Below are 20,653 nucleotides of genomic sequence, written 5' to 3' on the forward strand. Positions count from 1 at the left end.
AGAATACTATCTTGTCATTAGATACTAATCAAAACTGCCCCTGTAGAGGGGAATAAAGTAATCCTGAAATCTGAAATACCCATTAAAATTTGGTGATTTCAGAAAAACACAAGTAGTGTCAGAAGACTTTAATAATAAAATGGAAACAACATATACAGGAATATGCTACCAGGGGAATGCTTAAAGAGGATCAGAACACTCCTAAGTATGAAGTCTTTATTTTTCCTAATGAAAATTTTGGCACAAGCTGGCAAAAAACTATCATCACCTGGATAGCAGCCCATCAATAGCACTCTGTTGAGTTTATGGATGGTAGTTCTATGATAATGGACTATATGCTGTTTGGAAGGCTGAATGAGAAACATAAAGACAAATTAGCTGGATGGGTACACTTAACTGAATGCTGTATGAAATTTCACTTACTGATGGGTAATAATAGGCAAAGGCCTTGACTTATGGTTAGGCAGGACAGCTAAAAATTGTCCATATGAGGAACTAACCTATGGAAATCATTATGGGAATTAGAGGAGTATATAAAAATAAGGTGTATCTATGCCTATCAAGAGACATCTTTTTGAGAAGTAGGAGGTGATTTGTAACAGGACATACATATTGCAGCGTGCCTGCCTGAGATTACCACCTAGGTCATGAAATAAGTGAACATAGCTGTACTAACTGATTTCTAAGACAGCTGAATTTAGAAAAATTCCTTGTGCACCCTCTGAGGTACAAAATGCAGTAAAAACTGCCGTGTTGAGGCTGAGAGATAAGAGAATTTCCTCCACAATCACCTATGGTACTGTATTGCTGACAGAACATTTTTTTCCTGTTCCTTTTGTTTTTTTCTGAGAGCCTGGAGAGAAACCCTGGATTTATGGACAGTTAATCTTCCACAAAGGAGCAAGGTGCATGAAGTGGAACGAGGAAAGCCTCTTTAAACGGTGCTGAGAAAACTAGTCACATGCCAAAAAATAAGTCTCTTAAACAATATACAAAAGTTAATTCAGGGGCTGGAGCAATAGCACAGCAGGTAGGGCATTTGCCTTGCATGTGGCTGACCTGGGTTTGATTCCCAGCATCCCATATGGTCCCCTGAAAACCGCCAGGAGTGGTTCCTGAGTGCAGAGCCAGGAGTAACCCCTGTGCATTGCCAGGTGTGACCCAAAAAGAAAAAAAAAGTTAATTCAAAATGAGTCAGAGACCCAGATTTGGCCTAAATCCATAAATTACAAAGAAAATATAGGCAGAACTCTCCTCTCCACAGTAATGACTTCAGAAGCATCTTTAAGGATTCAATACAACTGGCAAAATAAAGAAATGTGACAAGTTCAAACTACACAGTTTCTGCACTGTGAAAGTAAATGACTAAAATGACATCCAAATGAATGGGAGAATATATTCATCATACATCTGACAAATATCCAAGATATTTAAAGCACTCACAAAGCTAAACAACAAAAAGTCATGAAAAAATGGGGAAAGGAGCAAAAGAGATGTTTCCACAAAGAAGACATACAAATTGTTTAGAGGAATATGAGCAACTATTCAACTTGTCACCAATCATCAGGGAAATGCAAAGACCTACTTCATAAAGTCTGAAAACAACCAAGGCTGGTGGGGCCTGGAGAGAAAGGAACCCCATTCACTGTTAGTGGAACTGATGCCTAATTTAGTCTTAATGTAAAACAGTATGTTTAATTATTTTAATTAAAAATAAAGAGGCCAGAAAGATTGCTCATTAGGCTGGGTATATGCTTTGTATGCAGGAGGCCTGAGTTTCATCCCCAGCACTATCAGCAGAATTTCCATCCACACAAGCCAGAAGTAATTATCAGTATTTCTATAAATCATTATCTCAGTAACTAAAAACGACAAATGCACACAAAAAGTTTGATTTGCCCCACTGTGAGGAAGAAACCTACATAGAAGTGTCTTTGTTTAGGATATGGGGCTGACCACATCTCAAATTTGTAGGTGAAGGTTGCCCATACCAGAAAAAACAACCATATTATTTGTGGTGGGAGTTCTCGGTAATATAGTATCAATCAATTAAGTGGAAGATAACAGCAACTTGGTGTAAAATCAATTTAATCAATCACGCTTAAATAATGAAGTTCAATTAAAAAGTGGACACTAGAAAAATAGCTTAAAGGACTGAGCACATGCTTTGCATATGGAAGTCCTGGGTTTGATCTTTGCAACACATAACCCCTTCAGTACCATTAGGAGTGAGCAACTCATACCTAGTGGCCCCTAACCATCAGGCATGTGGCATAGGCCTTAACTCCCCAGTTCTGCAAATGAACAGTAAAGTTTTTCTAAGTCTAACTTTATCTATGCATACTGTCACACACTGATGCCCAAAAGATTAAATCCTGAGTCCATGGTGTGGACAATGAAGGTATATATTTGGGTTTTGTTAAGGGAGGGGGCCACACCCCGGTTGCTCAGATGCTTTTCCTAGCTCTGTATTCAGGTATAACACCTGGTGATGTCAGGGCACCATAGATGATACTGGGGTTGAAATGGTGTCAGCTGTGTGCAAGGCAAGAGCCTTACCTCCTGTATTCTCTCTTGGATTACTCCCAGACTCTACCCTATGTAGTGATTTTTTCAGATGCATCATTTCCTTGTAATAGACTGAGTATAGTTAAGAGTAGTTTTTTGTTTTTTTTTTTAAATTTTATTGAGTCACCATGTGGAGGGTTACATAGTTCTCAGGATTATGTCGGTTATACAATTCTCAAACACCCTTCCCTTCACCAGTGCCCATCTTCCATCACCAACCCCCCCAGTATACCTGCTGCCCCCTCCCACCTCCCCAGTCCCCACCCTTGTACATGATAAGTTTCACTTTGTTTATGCCTAGTTAAGAGTAGTTTTGACAAACCCCCAAAGCTGCATCTAGTGCAGAAGTGAGAGCAATTTTGGTGGCTAAGCATTCAAACTTTGCAGTCATTCTTTTTAAATTCAGGTACTACTATTAATTCCATTCTACAAATAAGAAAGCAAGATGTAGAGTAGATAAAGTGCCTGAGAAGACAAGCTTCTTCAATGAGTGCGAGAACACAGACCCTAATCTGGCTAACTTCATGCTTGCATATCACCACCCACCTCTTTTAGTTTTACACTGCTTTAGAGAGTATAATCCCAACAATGCACCAAGATGGGGGTACTTAACTTCGGTGATATTATTTTATGAATACGACATTTATTTTTTGGTTCCTTCTTATATTAAATTTGAACCAAAGTAATTATAGCTAATTATGTAAGTATAAATTAATAATTATTACTGTTTATAAAGTTTTGACCATTACCTATTTTGTGCAGTAAATGTTTCCCTCTGAGGATGAAGATCACTATAAACAACCCTGATGAGATCATGCTGACATAAGGCCCCTTCTGTCAAAGCCATGGATCCGATTGTTGAGGGCTATTAAGAATAAGGTAAAATTGAGTACTATTAGAAATAAGATAAAATATGAGATTATTATCTCTAAAAAATATTCCTGTCATATAAATATATTAATTTTGTTTCAAACAAACAGCAGTTTTCAGATCATTTTTTCTTTCAAAACACTTTGCTTTTTTTTTGCTTTTTTGGGCCACACCTGGCACTGCACAGGGCTTACTCCTGGCTTTGCACTCAGGAATTACTCCTGGTGGTGCTCAGAGGACCATATGGATGCTGGGAATAGAACCTGGGTCGGCCGCGTGCAAAGCAAACGCCCTACCCCACTGTGTTATTGCTCCAGGCCCGTCCCCTTTTCATTTTTAATCATACACTCTACAGTTCTTTCTGGAAATTATTTGTGATATATGGAACTGAAAAATATGATATTTAAAAAGATAAAATGAATTTATACTGAGAATACAGAATAGAAATTGCTAAGAAGATTCAAGGGCATAAACACATCAATTTTATTTGTGACCCAGAATTCAGAGGAAAACTCGTTATAAGTATATAGTATAGCCAGTATTGAAAGTAGGATCTTGGGGCTGGAGTGATAGCACTGTGGGTAGGGCATTTGCCTTGCACGCAGCCAACCTGGGTTCGATTCCCAACATCCCATATGGTCCCTCAGCACCGCCAGGAGTGATTCCTGAGTGCAGAGCCAGGAGCAACCCCTGTGCATCGCCGGGTATGACAAAAAGCAAAAAAAAAAGAAAAGTAGGATCAAATGTCACTGTGATAATGACGTAATCGATTTCATGTATTTAAACTTTGAAAGAACCATTAATTCATACTTGTTTTACTATCATCCATTCTTATTTCATAACACAATACAGAAACTTAATTAAAGTCTGTTATTCAAGACATATTCTTAAGCTAAAACAAGTTCTGCCTAATAAGAAGCATTCTATTTCCAACACAAAAACAAATCCCCGAGAAATTAATTAAACAAGCAAATACTTGCACAAAGATATGAGACTATAAAATACTTTTTGTGGATATGAAAATTAAAATTCAACTAGTGATGTTTCTTTAATGCTTTCCTCACAATCTTACATATTAAAAACCACTATAAAAAAAAAACACTATAGAGGGGCTGGAGTGATAGCACAGCAGATAGGGCATTTGCCTTGCATGCGGCCAACCCGGGTTCAATTCCCAGCATCCCATATGGTCTTCCTGAGCACTACCAGGAGTAATTCCTGAGTGCATGAGCCAGAAGTAACCTCGTGTAATGCCAGATATGACCCAAAAAGAAAAAAAAAAAACACTATAGAAGTATGAGTCATAATATATTTTCTTAAAGAGAACATGCAGGAATTAAACTCAACAGAAGTAGCTACACTGTTTAAGTATTACTTACCCAAATAAAAACAAAAACTAAAAATGAATATTACTGAATAGTTAGAAAACTTAAGACTCCTTTATAAAAAAATTATTATAGTGCTAATATTTTTCTAGTCATTTTCTAGTAAAATATTAAAAGTTTATCAATGTAACAGCTGATTTGTAATTAATATACAAGCTTTTAAATGTTAACATTTTCAAAATTCATAAAATCAGACAGAAAATCACATTAATGAAAGAATTAAAAAGTAAACAAGAACCAGAAAAAAAACTTTCCCATTAATTACTTTCTATCTCTTCAAACAACAGCTCAGGTTTATATCACTAATTAAAATCATCCAAGTGTAAGAACCAGATCAGTAAAGATGTGGTAACATTTATCTCTGGTAAGAAACTTGCTTTATTTTTTTTTTTTAATTTTTTTTTTCTTTTTGGGCCACACCTGGCAATGCACAGATTGAGTGCAAGGCCACACCTGGCTTTGCACTCAGGAGTTACTCCTGGCGGTGCTCAAGGGACCATATGGGATGCTGGGAATCGAATCCGGGTCGGCCGCGTGAAAGGCAAACGCCCTACCTGCTGTGCTATCACTCCAGCCTCACTTGCTTTATTTTTTTATTCAATAAAATTTTAAATAATTTCCTTTTTTCAATCTTACCTCATGATATATTGAAGGCTTGGATAAAGAAGGGATAGTGAAAGATAGAACTTTATTGTTTCCGTCTTTATCAGCAATTTCCTACAATTAAAAAAGTTTTAAAGTCAAATAAACAGATGAATGTATCATAAAAATATAGTTATGAATATTTATTTTAAAATAATTATAAATAAATAATAATTATAAAAAGCCAGCTCATTCCTGGCTCTGCACTCAGGAATTACTCCTGGAGGTGCTCAGGGGACCATAAAGATGCTCAGGGAAGGAACCTGAGTGGACAAGTGAAAGCCAAGTGCCCTAACACTGTCCAGCATACCTTTCCTAATCCATTAGCAAACTTGTTCAATTTGGAGATCAAGTTATCTTTTGAGAGATATTGTGTGAAATACTATATTGAGTCAAGTATGATGAGGACATAAAGCAGATACTCACAGGACAGAGAGATTTTAAGTGATTAGATTTATTAGAAACACAACTGAATTAAATAGATTAAATTAGCCAAGAGATCTATACTTATTAAAAGAGTACAATCTTGATTAAAAGAAATTGCTAGTTATTAAGCAATAAACCAATCATCTGACATAAGCTATATGTTACCATACTTTGTCCGAGAGACAAAAAATAAGCTCATATTTAAGCGATTTTTATTGAAATAATAATAAAATGAGTAGGTGAGCCATACTGGTGCTCCTCAGGGGACCATGAGGTGCTGGGTATCAAACCCAGGGAACCACACCATGAGTTCATAGTATTTTGAGATATCACTCCCAAGCCCATAAGAAAATTATTGCAATTTTGTAATTTTTTTTATTTAGTTAGTTATATTTTGGTTTTTGTTGTTCTTCTTAAAATTGGGGGGAATGGGTCTCAAAAACCCCCAGTGCTAGGGGATTACTCCAGGCTCTGTGTTCAGAACTATTCCCAGCAGTGCTCGAGTTATCACTGCAAAAGTGGGAGGGTGTGTCTAAGATGAAAATCGGCTTCATTACAGGCAAAACATATATTCCACGACTGAGTTATATCCTCCCACCACATTGTGTGACTTTGAAAAGCACTTCATCTTTCATTTAAAAAGACAACAGTGTCCTTTATTTCCCTAGACTCTGGCAACAAGGATATTTCAGAGAAAAAAATGTCTGCTTACCAATGCCAGCATTTAAGACTGAAATGCTCCTGCAACTCCTTTTTTATTTTTTACTACAGATTTTATTTATTTATTTATTTATTTATTTTAGCAAATCAATCCAACAATTTATTAAAATATTATCCACCAAGATAAAGTGGGATTCATTACACACATGACATAGATACAAGAGTGGGTGTGATATATATAAGATTTGATTTATTATAGGAGTGCTCAGTCGTTACTCCCGGCTTAGTTCTCGGGGCTGCTCCTGAAGTTGATCAGAGAAGTATGCTTGCTGGGAATCAAACCCCAGCCTCTGGCACAAAAAATTATGCACACTCACTCTTTGAGCTATCTCCTACCTTCTATCTCCTACCTTACTTTAAATTTCTCCTAAAGCTCTTATCAGTGTATGTAACTGGCATAAAATATATAGAAGTAGTCCTGGAAGACAAGTGGTCCAAGTTTGAGCAGTAACACAGATGAAATAACAGTAATAAACAACTATAATAACCAAAGCACACAGAGTCAAGAATTTCCCTAGAGGTCACATTTCTGAGCTTAACATATCATAAGAGACTACCAATTATATGAGAACAATGGTCATACTTCTAATTTTGGCAAGTAAATGAGTTTTTAAAAAATCTCCGTAGAATTATTATTTAACCTCTGTGTAGTCCAACTAGTCACAACCAAAACTACACCACTGTGTCTCAGAGAAATTTCTATGCTGGGTGAAAATGACACTATTATTAAGCAATAAAACTATTGTTTAATTCTTTCAATTAAGCCAAATACTTCTGGTTTATCACAGTACCTGTGGAGAAAGGTGTTCTGAAATTTGTTTGAAATGAGGGCAATTTGTTTGAAATGGGGTGACAGAATGATAATTCAATATACTATGTCATATTACAAATTATCATTATTTTCTTTTTTGGTTTTTGGGTCACACCTGGCAATGCACAGGGGTTTCTCCTGGCTCTTCACTCAGGAATTACTCCTGGCGGTGCTCAGGGGACCATAAGGGATGCTGAGATTAGAACCCGGGTCGGCCGCGTACAAGGCAAATGCCCTACCCGCTGTGCTATCGCTCCAGCCCCAATCATTATTTTCTTTCTCAAGCATTCTGCTACACAAAATATTTTTGCTTCATGTGCTCCACTATTGAATTTCACTACATTAAACAATTTAATAGAAGCACTGTAGCACTGTTGTCCGTTGTTCATCGATTTGCTTAAGCGGGCACCAGTAACGTCTCCATTCTGAGATTTGTTGTTACTGTTTTTGGCATATTAAATACCCCACGGGTAGCTTGCCCGGCTCTGCCGTGCGGGTGGGATACTCTTGCTAGCTTGCTGGGCTCTCCAAGAAGGATGGAGGAATCGAACACGGGTTGGCCATGTGCAAGGCAAACACTCTACTCGTGGTGCTATCACTCCAGTCCGAACAAATTAAGAGAAATAATACCTTAATGTTGAACAAAATATGAAACACTAAACTTAATTTTCTTTTTAAATATATATATAAAATGGAGGTGGGGGGCACTCCTGGTGTTGCTCAGAGCTTACTCCTGGCTCTGTGGCTCAGGAATCACTCCTGGCGATGCTCAAGGGACCAAATGCAGAACCAGGGATTGAACCTAGACTGTCTGCAAGGCACATGCCTTATCCCTTATACTACCTCTGTGTTCTCTAAACTCAATTTTAAAACAATATATTTACTAAGGACCTTTGCGATCACTAGAGGAAATCATGATATATCAAGCAAATTTCCTGGTTTTAAGTATTTAAATGATTTGTTTAAATTTTGTTGGGGCCAGAAGTGATAGTGGAGTAAGTAGGGCATTTGCTTTGCATATAGCCAACCCAGATTCAATCCCTGGCATCCCATATCCCTCAACCACTGCCAGTAGTGAACCTCCTGAGTGCAGAGGAGCCAGGGGTAATAACCCCTGAGTATCACTGGGTAGGACCCAAAACCATAATAATAACAACAACAACAACACTGTAGTACTGTCCTCCCATTTTTCATTGATTTGCTCGAGCGGGCACCAGTAACATCTCCATTGTAAGACTTGTTGTTACTGTTTCTGGCATATCGAATACACCATGGGTAGCTTGCCATGCTCTGCCATGTGGGCGGGATACTCTCGGTAGGTTGTTGGACCCTCCAAGAGGGACGGAGGAATCGAACCCAGGTCGGCTGCATGCAAGGCAAAAGCCCTACCCACTGTGCTATTGCTCCAGTCCGATAATAATAATAATAATAATAACAACAGCAACAATAACCAGCAGAGCCTGGCAAGCTACCCGGCAGAGCCTATAAGAGTATTCAATATGCCAAAACCAGTAACAAGTCACAAGCAAATCGATGAGCAACGGGATGACAGTGATACAGTGATAGTGAATAATAATAATAATAGTAAAAATAGATTTTGTTGTTCAGGGGCTCACAATGCATTTGATGAAGTGGTCAAGGGTCACATACTTGGCTATGGAACTGGAGCTCACATGTGGCAATGTGGGGCAAAGTTCAGGATCAAACTGGAGGTCACACACATGCAATGATGCGAGGTAGTACTTTGCCCATTGAACCACATCCCTAAGTCCACAAATTTTCTCCTTCTATAGAAGGAAAATATACAGGCAAGTTACCCAAATTAAAGATATTTGTGCCTAGACCAGACATACATTTAAAAATTTTACTGCTGGTATTGCTACCACTTATCTTCCTCTCCCACTTGTCAACAACAGGGATAAACATTTACTAAATACCTCAGGCAACATTCCTAATTCTTGATTGCTTCTTATTCAATGTTTTGTTTTACAAATAAGGCATTGAAAGTGAAGACAAGGGTTTGCTCTTCAAGCCTGTGTTCAAGTCCCTTGAACATGTATCTAGCTTGCTTATCTGCATGCTTCTTTGTGTGCCTATTTCTACTCTATATTCTCTACAGAATTCTCTAAGAAGCCTATATTCTCTCTTGAACACACACTTCACACTCTCTACCCTAGTATCTGAGATATGGTGCTGGTGACAAATGAATGAATGAATAATAATTAAATTTAATAAAGATAAGATATAACCTGCCCAAATTTGAGTAAGTGGAAGGGTGTGGTTCTGAACAAAATATAAGTGATCCTAAACGCCATTTCTCTCCTCAAATTTGTGTTCTAGTGAGGAAAATTATTTCTAACAAAAATTCCATTTTTGTGTATGACACTAGGGATTCTCACTCATATCTTATCCATATTGCATCCAGCATGCAATTTATCACCGAAGTCATAATCCAGGTCTCAGTAACAAGTATTAGGGTAACAACTGCTGCATAGTAATACTTACTGTGAGACTCAATATTTTGTGAAGTGCTTTACTACTTCTCAACTTTTATTAAGTGAGCTGTTTATTTACAATCAGTGCTGCACAAACTGAGTACCATAAAGGGAAAATTTTTAAATGTTTAAGGTGTTTAAGAATTCCTATTAAAAGAACAGAATTTTATACGTAATACAGCTTCAAAACTATAATCCTGCATTAAAAATAAAAAATTTTAATGCAGAACATTTACAAATACTGGTCAAATAAAATCATTTGAAAAATGTTATAAAATGTTAATGTTGCTAATTATAACAGTTTCACTTATTTCATGAAATGTAACAGTAACTACTTAATAAACACCTACATGTATTTCATTTAGGTAGCTATTTCAGCAGCCATTTCAATTTCTTTTTCCCTAAACAGTAAGTATAATTTCTTCAAATATTATTTGAAGAGGACTTCAAAAAATACTCAGAAGAGATCTGAGAGATCAGAGACTAGATAATACCTTGCATGCAGCTGACCCAGGTTTGATCCCCAGCACCACATACAGTCCCTTTAGCCACACCAGGAGTGAGCCCTGAGCACAGCCAGGTATAGCCCCAAACCTCCCAGGAACTCCTACCTCATACACAGAAGTCTGAGGTAATGACACAATGAATTAGAGCACGTGCTTTGAACACAGGATTCCTGAATTTATTTTTGGTTTGGGGGCTATACCCAGAACTGCTCATGATTAACTCCTTGCTCTGCTTTCAGGGATCAGTCCTGATGGTGCTCAGAGGATCATATGTGGAACTGGGGATCAAGCCTGGGTTGGTCGAATGCAAGGCAAGCACCTGACCCTCTGTACTTTGGCTTCATCCCCAGGAATTCAGAATTTGATCTTTGGTACTGTGTGGTCCTGAGCATCACAGAAATAATCCACAAATACTAAGCAAGGAATAACCCCTGAGACTTCTGGGATGGTCTAAAAAAACAAAACAACTTAATAAAAAAATCACTTAGGGCTAGGGATGTATATCAGCAATTGGGCACAAGTCTTATATGGGAAAGGCATGAATTTCTTGAAGGGTAGGTGGACTGGGTGGACTGAAAGGGAAACAAACTTAAAATAAAATTTCCCAAACTATAGCTTTAAACTTACCAAATTATAAATTCCTAAGAGAAGTGCTTCAATACAACCATTACTTTGTCTATCTCGGCTAACTGTAAGCCGCAAATAAACCCACATCAATTCTGGCAAGAACTGTAGTGTGAACCTCTTAAGACGAACTTCAGAGCTACGATAAAGCTCAAATAGCTGGTGGCAAACAGGTTCTAGAAGCTAAAAGGAAAAAAATACACTTTAGTTATTTCCAGTCTTTGGTTGTGACTATTTTTCAAAGAGACAACTACTTTCGTATTTTTAAAAGTAACTCTCAATATTAAATTTCTGCATATTTTAATCAATGCAACCTAGATTCTGCTAACTCTATGTATAAATTGGTCTATATACTAAACTGACCAATCCACTATAAATACTGTGTCCACATAATAACAACGTAACTTTCAATACACCACACTATTAGATAACTAATTTTTAAACAATGTTTATATTTGAAGAATTTTTCCTGTTTCTTGCCAACCTGTATTATCCTTTAATTTAAGAAGGTTTCTACTAGAAGAAAAAAAATTTAAATAAACTAGATAGAAATAAACTTTAAATCTTCACTAGGACTATGACTCAAACAAAATATATACTACTAAGTATGAGAAAGGGTTTTGCTAGCACATACTATTTGGGCACCCAATTTAATATTTCAATTATATGCAAATAAAACAAGTGGATTACTTTTATTTTTTAAGACTAACTTAAAATCTATAATGTTCAAAAGATTTTGAAAAGAAGGAAAATACTTAAGATTTTTAAATTTTTCATGATACAAAATGACTTATGACTTCATGATCTTGAAAATTGAAAACGAGCAGTTAAGCTTATTTAATAAACATCTTTATTAAAAAAATATTCATGTTTCAGATCTTTTCAGTAAGATTCAAAATATGCCTTTCTAAATTTTACTGTTCATGTTATTTCTCATAGCAACAAGAATACAAGCATATGTAAGACTAACTACAGATAGCAAAGAAATAGATTGACTAAAATTATTACTGTTTACAAAAAATGGAGGGTCAGTACATGAGCCAGGAATAACTCCTGAGTAACGCTTGGCTGGGTGTGACCCAAAAAGAAAAAAAATACTATTTCTTTTTTAAAAAAGAAATGAAGAATAAATTTTTATATGTGCCCTATGTGGAGTATATGTGGACAGTTTAGAAGAGAGATAGCTTGGAGAGATAAACTTGGTAACATAGACAAAAAACTGTGGTAGGTGGCCTTTAAAGGGTACTTGTGAGGTGTTGGAATATGTGCACTGGTGAAGGGATGGGTGTTTGAGCATTGTATAACTGAGACTTTAACCTGAACGCTTTGTAACTTTCCACATGGTGAATTAATAAAAGAATTAAAAAAATAAATAAAAAAAAATAAAGGGTACTTGTGAGTGCATCATAGTCTTTACTGGATTAGAAGTTCATTTTTTAACTAATATTACATAGTTCCCCAAAAGTATCCTAAGTCCAATGTACCATAACAATATTCCATATATGTAAAACATTTACTTAAGTGCCTGATCAATAAGAACAATCAAAACATAATAGTAATTACTAATCAGTTCTGATATTTCTCCTTAACAAAGTAATTTCTCCAGAGAAATGGGGCTATATACCCTTATGCATACTCGATGCATATTCAGAATTGCCTGGATTTGAATCAACTTGAGGAATGGGGTTTGGCTAAGCCCAGTTGTGCTTGCTGCTTGCTCTTTCTTCAGGGATCACTTCTAGGGGGTTGGGTGGGGGTCAGAGCTCGAACTCCATGAGGAAGGCAAGTATCCTGCCAGCTGTACTATAGCTCCAGCCCTTGTTCAGTAACCCTGGCCGAGTTGCTTTCCCTCTTTGTGCCTCAGTTTACTCATGATATACCAGAAATAATAACATTATTTATGTCTTCAGCTTACTGCCAGTCTTGCATGATTTACTCTACTTAGGTTTCGAACAATCCCTGACACATAATAAATTATAAGCTACTTTCTCAAGTTCATTTAAATGCTAAAAGGGAAAAGCTGTGCATTTATTATGTTTAACTTTGAATCGTGAAATCACAAAATTTCAACTTGAGGTTCTATCTGTCTTCTTGATTTATGTTTGCTTAATTTATTGCAATTTAATAAATTTCTTTGAAAATGTTAAAAAAAAAAAAAAGGAAGGAGAAGTAGCAGCTGGCAGTCCAATAACTTTCATCAGGCAATACTAAAAAGTAAGACTTCAGAATTTTCCAATGCTGTCTTGCTAACATTTTTAATCCAAAGCATCTGTTGCTAATTTGTCAATAATAATATTGAGAACTATTGTTGCTATCATGCCATCATGTTGCTAATTTCTCAATAATAATAATAATAATAATAATAATAATAATAAATGCTTCTGACCTCCCTTAAATGGTACTAAAATCCATTGTAGAGATGTTACAAATCATTAACTGGTTTCTAAAATCATAAAGATAACTGCCACCTTCCCTAAACTGAGCAACCAGTTTTGATATAACTACTACAAAACACGCTACCTGATCAACATATTGAGAACACTTTTGATAGAAAAATGCACTGGAGCCCAATGACAGTGGGTTACAGAAGGGATATAAGGAGAAGAAATAGGGATCAGAAGTCAGAACCTATCAATGCAATAGTTTATAAAATCCATTGTGAAAAAGGACAGATATAGGGTTAAAAAAAAGGCAAATCAAAGTACTGATCTACATCTAACAAAAACTGACTATGTTTTACCATAATCCACTCATCAGGAAAGAGAGAAAAAAAAATCAATGAATGAAGAAAAACGGGAGAGGACACCTATAAATAGTCTTTGAAGTGGCTGGTGAAGTCTGGATTCAGACCTAGGTAGAAAAGATGGTCTTTGATATAACTTGTACTCTTAGAGCTGAAAGGGCAGAAAATTGGAGCAGGAGAGAGTAGAACAGTTGGGTAAGAGGCTTGCCTTGCACGCAGCTGGCCAGGCTTTGATCCCTGGCACAGCATATGGTCCTGAGCCTGCCATCAGTGATCTCTGAGCACAGAGCCAAAGTAAGACCAGCACAGCTGGATGAGGCCCAAATACAAACAAACAAAAGCTAGGAAAGTGTTGGTTGAGACAGATTTGAATGAGAAGTAACAGGAGTTCCCAATTACTTCCTTCTTTTTTTCAAAGACACAGAAAGCAAGGAAAATGTGAGGAGAATGAAGGTTAATAGTATGAAGCAGAAGGAGGTATACAATTAACAGTGCAGCAGTGTACCAAGAAAGTAAAGCAAAACTATAAGGCAGTATTAGATGCCCACTTGAGATTTTTTTTGTCCTGCAGTGAAGAAAGTCAATAAAAATGTGTTTCTTCAGTCATATTCAGCTACTCAGATATAGGCATGAAGTAGCTAGAAGGCTGTCTCTTACTTAGCATTGAGATTTTTCCAAAGAATATGAATTAAGAGACTAAGGGGTAAAGGTGCTAAGAACATTTGCAAGGGAATTACTGTAATGATGGAGCATGAAAATTTACTTGAGAAAATAAAAGACATTTGATCAGAAGCGGAACAGCAATTGAAACATGAAAAAGCTGTAACAGCTAGCTGATTGGATGGCAATCTCCTTCCAGTAGGAATATGTTAGACTGACTAAGAGATCTGAAAGGACAGAAGTAGAAAAATAAAACAATATGTTATTCTTGAGATTAAAACTTAAGCTATAGTACATGTTGGTCAGGACATGAATATTAAACTTCTAGGAAATATCTTCAAAAAGCCCCTTTTGATCTTTAAAACTAAAATGCTAGAACTACAATAAATTTTAATTAACACTATAGACGCATGTGACAATATTATGAAATAATTTCTTAACTAAACACATTTGTTTCAGAATATAATAAAAACAACTAAAAGGACTCCGCTTCTAGGACCAAAGTCCAGAAATACCTTGAGACTCTATAGAAATTAAGGTTCTGTTTTTTTTTTTTTCTTTTTGGGTCACACCTGGTGATGCACAGGGGTCACTGCTGGCTCATGCACTCAGGAATCACCCCTGGCGGTGCTCAGGGGACCATATGGGATACTGGGATTTGAACCTGGGTCGGCCGCGTGCAAGGCAAACGCCCTACCCGCTGTGCTATCGCTCCAGCCCCAAGGTTCTGTTTTTTTGAAGTACAAACACACAGAACTTGGCAAAAGAAAAAAATACAAATTTGTTCTGGAAACTGGCTAATTATAATAATAAATGCTGGATTTTGAGCCAGGATCTCTCAAGTTTCAAATTTTCCACCTCAAGAAATGATATGGTCACATATTAATATTTGAAGTATGAACATAAGGTTGGGCTGGAGCAATAGCACAATGGGTAGGGCATTTGCCTTGCACGCTGCCAACCTGGGTTCAATTCCTCTGTCCCTCTCGAAGAGCCTGGCAAGCTACCGAGAGTATCTCGCCCGCATGGCAGAGCCTGGCAAGCTACCCATGGCGTACTCAATATGCCAAAAACAGTAACAAGACTAAAAACGGAGATGTTAATGGTGCCCGCTTGAGCAAATCAATGAGCAATGGATGACAGTGACAGTGACAGAACATAAGGTTATCTGAAAAGTTTTACTTGTTATCAATGCTTTCAAAGTATAAAGAAAAAAAGGAAGCTAATACTTATAATGTACATGTGAGTCCTAATGAAAGGATGACACTTTTTAATCTTAACTTCATATTTATTTCACCATTTTTTGAATTAGTATTTAAGTCTAATTAATATTTAAATCACATCATGTACATGACCAAATACTAAATTCCATGGAAGAAAAAAATACAGCTGATATGACTGCTGCCCATGAGGAGCTCATAGTATAAAGAGAAGGCACAAAACAAATACATTTTAATGGACAGTCAGGTATGGGCCAGCAGTGACGAGACATGCGGGGCCTCATGGGATGGGGGTGGAGCTGGCCGTTTCCTCCCTGCCCCACCAAGACCCCAAGTCACCGCCCATGAATGGCCCCTCTGGCTACTGATTAAGCTGCTTAATGGTCGTAATTCCAGAGACTCTGAAACAAATCTCAGAACCCAGCGGCTTTTGGCAGAAATGCATCCAGACTTCGCATTAGGTTACTGGTGCCAGGTGGGAAAAGATGCCATTCCACCACCTATTCCCCCTGGCAGCTTGGTGGCCATCATCTTCCAGAGGCTAATGGACAGTTAGGTATGGGCCAGTAGTGACGAGACACACGGGACCTCACAGAATTGGGGTGGAGACGGCCCTTTCCTCCCCGAAATGAGACCCTGAGTCGAAGCCCACGAAAGGCTCCTCTGGCTACTGATCAAACTGCTTAATGACCATGATCCCAGAGACTCAGAAACAAATATCAGAACCCAGCGACCTTTAGTAGAAATCCCTCCAGATTTAATTATTAAGTGACATCATATGCTATTCACAATCAGCAGTAGAAAACAAATTGTCTAATGTTGCCGTTTCGGCAGATCTGAGTGTTGGGGTAAAATCCCAAATAATGGTGGGTCTGGTGTCGAAATATTGACTGTAATCAAAGTAGAGAGAGTAGTGTGGAAATCATCTGCCACACAGGTACAGGGTGGGTGTGGGATAGGGGGTATACTGGGGTTTTTGGTGGTAGAAAATGTGCACTGGTGAAGGGATGGGTGTTTCATCATTGTATGACCAAGATTTAAATCCAAAAGCTTTGTAACTGCTCTCACAATGATTCAATAAATAAATTTATTTGAAAAAAAAACACAACAAATGCATTTTAATAAGCAAAGCTTAAATGTTAAGACAGTGCAAAACAAGGACTAGGTAATACACACATCCATATTTAAAAAGAATTTTGAACACTCCTGATCAAGAGGGCTAAACATACACGTATGTTACCACACCTTGTAAAAAGTTATGAAGTTATAAAACATTCATCAATACACAGCAAGAGGAAAAAAAGAAGCAAATGAATCCTGCAACTGCTGCTATAAATAGCAATAGATGCAGCCTAACTGAGAGCCAATCCAAGTTTAGGATATAAGAAAGAGAAGTCAATAAGCAAGCTTTTAGTGAGAAGACGAAAACGAAAGTGCACTTTTAAGTTAAGCTGCTGGTTAGGAGATGATTACCTGAACATCTTCAAACTCACTCCAGTATACAGCAGAGGCACTCTTGGAGGATGTATCTGGGAAGATAAGAAGCTACTTTCCTGTGTGTTCCTTCCATTTTCATTTAAAATCACACATGAATCCAGTGGTGATAAATCTATGTCAAGCTATTGTGTTTAATGAAAAAATAATGTGTGTACTTTGTATAAATTAAAATAAAGATTTAGTTGTGAAAATTATTTCCTTCCATCACAAAATTGAGTAATAAGAAAGTCTTTGTTTTGGGGACACACCCAGAGGTGTTCTGCACTCAGGGATCACTCCTGGGGGACTCAGAGACCATAGGATAGAACCTGGGTCAGCCGCATGCGAGGCAAGTGTCCTACCCACTGTACTATCACTCTGATCCTGAAAGTCTTATTAAACTAAGCTTCTTGATCTTGTTATTTAGACTACTGCATGTAAAAGCTTACTCTGCTCAGTTCTGATCTAAATTTATGAGCAGCTTCAGTTCATATAACCGCTTGAGATCATTTATTAGAGTGATCACACATAATTCCACTTTGTCAACAAAATGAGTGCAAATAATAATAAAAATAAATCTGTGTGCAGTTAAAATCTGGCTTCCAAAACAAGAATCAGAAAGGTTTCCAATTAAATAATATATTGAGCTGACAGTCACTCAATTCAAGAATGAAAATATATTGTCCTCAATAGAAACTATTTTAAGCAAAACATTTAAAAATATAGACAGGGAGAGCATGGAAAAAGCCAAAGCAACTACAAGAATAAAAAAATAGCAGAAAGTAGTTTCCTAGTCCCATAAAAAGAATTTTTTTAAAAGAGAGAGAAAATTCACAAGTTACATAAAAGTCGTATTACACGTTTTTCTCTTATTATATCAAAACTATTTTTCTTATAAACTCTCCTACCTCATTATCTGAATCTTGAATAACTTTATAGAGGGCTGGTACCAGTGACTTTTTCCGGTGAAGAGTTGCTGCATAATTGGTGATCTGAGTGTCAGGTAATGCCTATAAGAAATATCCCAGGAAAATGAAGGTAAATTTATTATTTTGGAAGTCAGGAACTTAACTTCATATGCCCCCTTAAAAGATCTGTTAAAGCATCAACCCAGAAAAGTGAAAAATAAGTATTGTAAGTAATAGCCATGAGGGACCTAGTGGCATGGCACAGTGAGGTCACAAGTTCAATTCCAGGTACAATCCTGTATGGCTGAGTGCGATCCCAGCAGCACTGTCATTGAGATTCCCTATGTCACAACTGTTTACTCTTCAGAGCACTGCAAAATAATGTGAAAACATAAGAAACAATTGCATCTGAATTCAAGCAAGCACCACAATCAAGGTGTAACTAGTGGGGAAAATACCATAACGATTAGTAAACAAATTAAAATGTTGTATAATTTCTTAATCCTAAAAAATAATTAAAAATAACATACCAAGATTTTCTGAAATGGGTTCCTTAGTCAAAAAATAATTTATTTCAATTCTGATAGCACAGTGGGTAGGGCGTTTGCCTTCCATGCAGCTGACCCAGGTTTGCTTTTTCCGTCCTTCTCAGAGAGCCTGGCAAGCTACCGAGAGTATCACGGTATCTTTTTTAAAAAGCTAGAAACCTGGGTCTGGAGCAATGTATTGCGGGTAGGGCATTTGCCTTGCACATGGCCAAGCTGGGTTCAATTACCAGCATCCCATATAGTCAGTCCCCTGAGCACTGCTAGGAGTAATTCCTAAGTGCAGAGCCAGGAGTAACAGCTGAGCACTGCTGGGTGTGACACATTAAAAGCCCCCCCCCACACACACACACAACAAAAAATAATAAACAGGCCCGTGCAGCTAATAAAGGCATTGATCTGTTTAAAAAAAAAAAAGCTAAAAATCTGTTATTGACATTGGTTTCATGTAACACCTTTAAAAAAAATTCCTTCACTGAGACTGGAGTGATAGCACAATGGGTAGGGCATTTGCCTTGCATGCAGCCAACCCGGGTTCGATCTCCAGCATCCCATATGGTCCCCTGAGCACTGCCAGGGGTAATTCCTGAATAAGCCAGGAGTGACCCCTGTGCATCGGCGGGTGTGACCCAAAAACAAACAAACAAAAAAATTCCTTCATCCCTTTCCTACTTCCTTTCTTACTGCTATTGTTTTGACAGGAAGTTGGTGGGGATGAAGATTTGCACATACTAGTCCATAGTGGTTGCGTATTTTTTGCTATGGAGCTGGCCAGGGATCACATCAGGTAGTGCTCAAACACTGGTCATAGTGCTCACTAAAGTTTTCACTCCTTTAGATGTGATGTTCACAACAAGTACTGGCCAGAGGTCACAATTCCTTGCCAAATATGCCCCATTTGTTGTTGTTGTACTATTAGCTGGAGAGGAAGGGTTACACCATTGTTGTGCTAATATTCACACACACCTGGCTGCAGTGTAGTCAGCAACTGTTTATGGTGCAGGGAATGACAGACAGCAGAACTGCTGCCTAAAACAGCAGAGCTATGCAATTGGCACATGTAGTACATTGGAGATGCGAACTTATGACCATATCCTTGCAAAGCAGGTGACCTAAGCCACTCCAGTATTTCACTTTTTCTTTTCTTTTTTTTTCTTTTTTTTTGGCTTTTTGGGTCACACCTGGTGATGCACAGGGGTTACTCCTGGATCTGCACTCAGGAATTACTCCTGGTGGTGCTCAGGGGACCATATGGGATTCTGGGAAATGAACCCGGGTCGGCCGCGTACAAGGCAAACACCGTACCCGCTGTGCTCTGGCTCCAGACCTCTCTTTTCATTTTTTTTTTAATTTCACATTGTTTTGCTTTGGTGACCACACCCAGCAGTACTCAGGGTTTACTCTTAACTCAATGTGCAGGGATCATTCCTTGTAGTGTTTGGGGGACCTTGAACTAGGGCCAGCCACAGAAAAGGCAAGTAACTTACCTCCAGTCTTCTTCCACATTCCTTTTTGATTATTTAATTTTTTCATTTTTTGTTAGTCTGCTTTTTAGGTTACACCAGGCAGTACTCAGGGGTTACTCCTGGCTCTGCACTCAGGAATCACTCCTGGTGGGCTTGAAGGATCATGTGTGATACCATGATCTAACCCAGTTTGGCTGTGTGGAAGGCTACCTGCTGTACTATTTCTCTGGCCCTTTTTATATCTTGAAAGTGATGGGACAAGCAAGCAAGATATGTATTTAAGGAAGAACAGGGGCTAGAAGAGCAACCCCTCTTCCACTTTATTATCTCCAATACAATTTACCTTGAATTCTGATAACCATTCTTCCACAACACCACGTTCAGATCCCAGCATCTTCTACTTCTTCTATGCTTTAATAACTGAAAGGGAAAAAAAAAGATGCTGAATTTGAGGATAACATTGCTCACAAAAACCATAAAGGGTAAATGTGAATCCAGGAAATAAGAGGATGAGTTTGATCCCAGGCACCACATGGTCTTCTAAACATTATCAAGTACAGCCCTGTCAGTCCTCAAACATTGTGTGGA

General features: G+C 37.7%; 1 protein-coding gene across 7 annotated transcripts in view; it reads right to left on the reverse strand.

The window, feature by feature from the left end:
- Nucleotides 1-20,653, reverse strand: part of HYCC2 (hyccin PI4KA lipid kinase complex subunit 2) — an 88,262-nt gene that overhangs the window by 32,735 nt on the left and 34,874 nt on the right. For all 7 annotated transcript variants that reach the window (XM_055123551.1, XM_055123555.1, XM_055123553.1 and 4 more), the window contains 5 exons: nt 20,409-20,485; nt 18,055-18,156; nt 11,051-11,230; nt 5,460-5,540; nt 3,318-3,433 (listed from right to left, as the gene is read on the reverse strand). In XM_055123551.1, coding sequence (XP_054979526.1) covers nt 3,318-3,433; nt 5,460-5,540; nt 11,051-11,230; nt 18,055-18,156; nt 20,409-20,459 — 530 coding nt within the window. In that variant the 5' untranslated portion in view covers nt 20,460-20,485. The remainder of the gene's footprint in view (nt 1-3,317; nt 3,434-5,459; nt 5,541-11,050; nt 11,231-18,054; nt 18,157-20,408; nt 20,486-20,653) is intronic.

This window comes from Sorex araneus, chromosome X, assembly GCF_027595985.1.
Source record: "Sorex araneus isolate mSorAra2 chromosome X, mSorAra2.pri, whole genome shotgun sequence".
NCBI classification, from domain to species: Eukaryota; Metazoa; Chordata; class Mammalia; order Eulipotyphla; family Soricidae; genus Sorex; species Sorex araneus.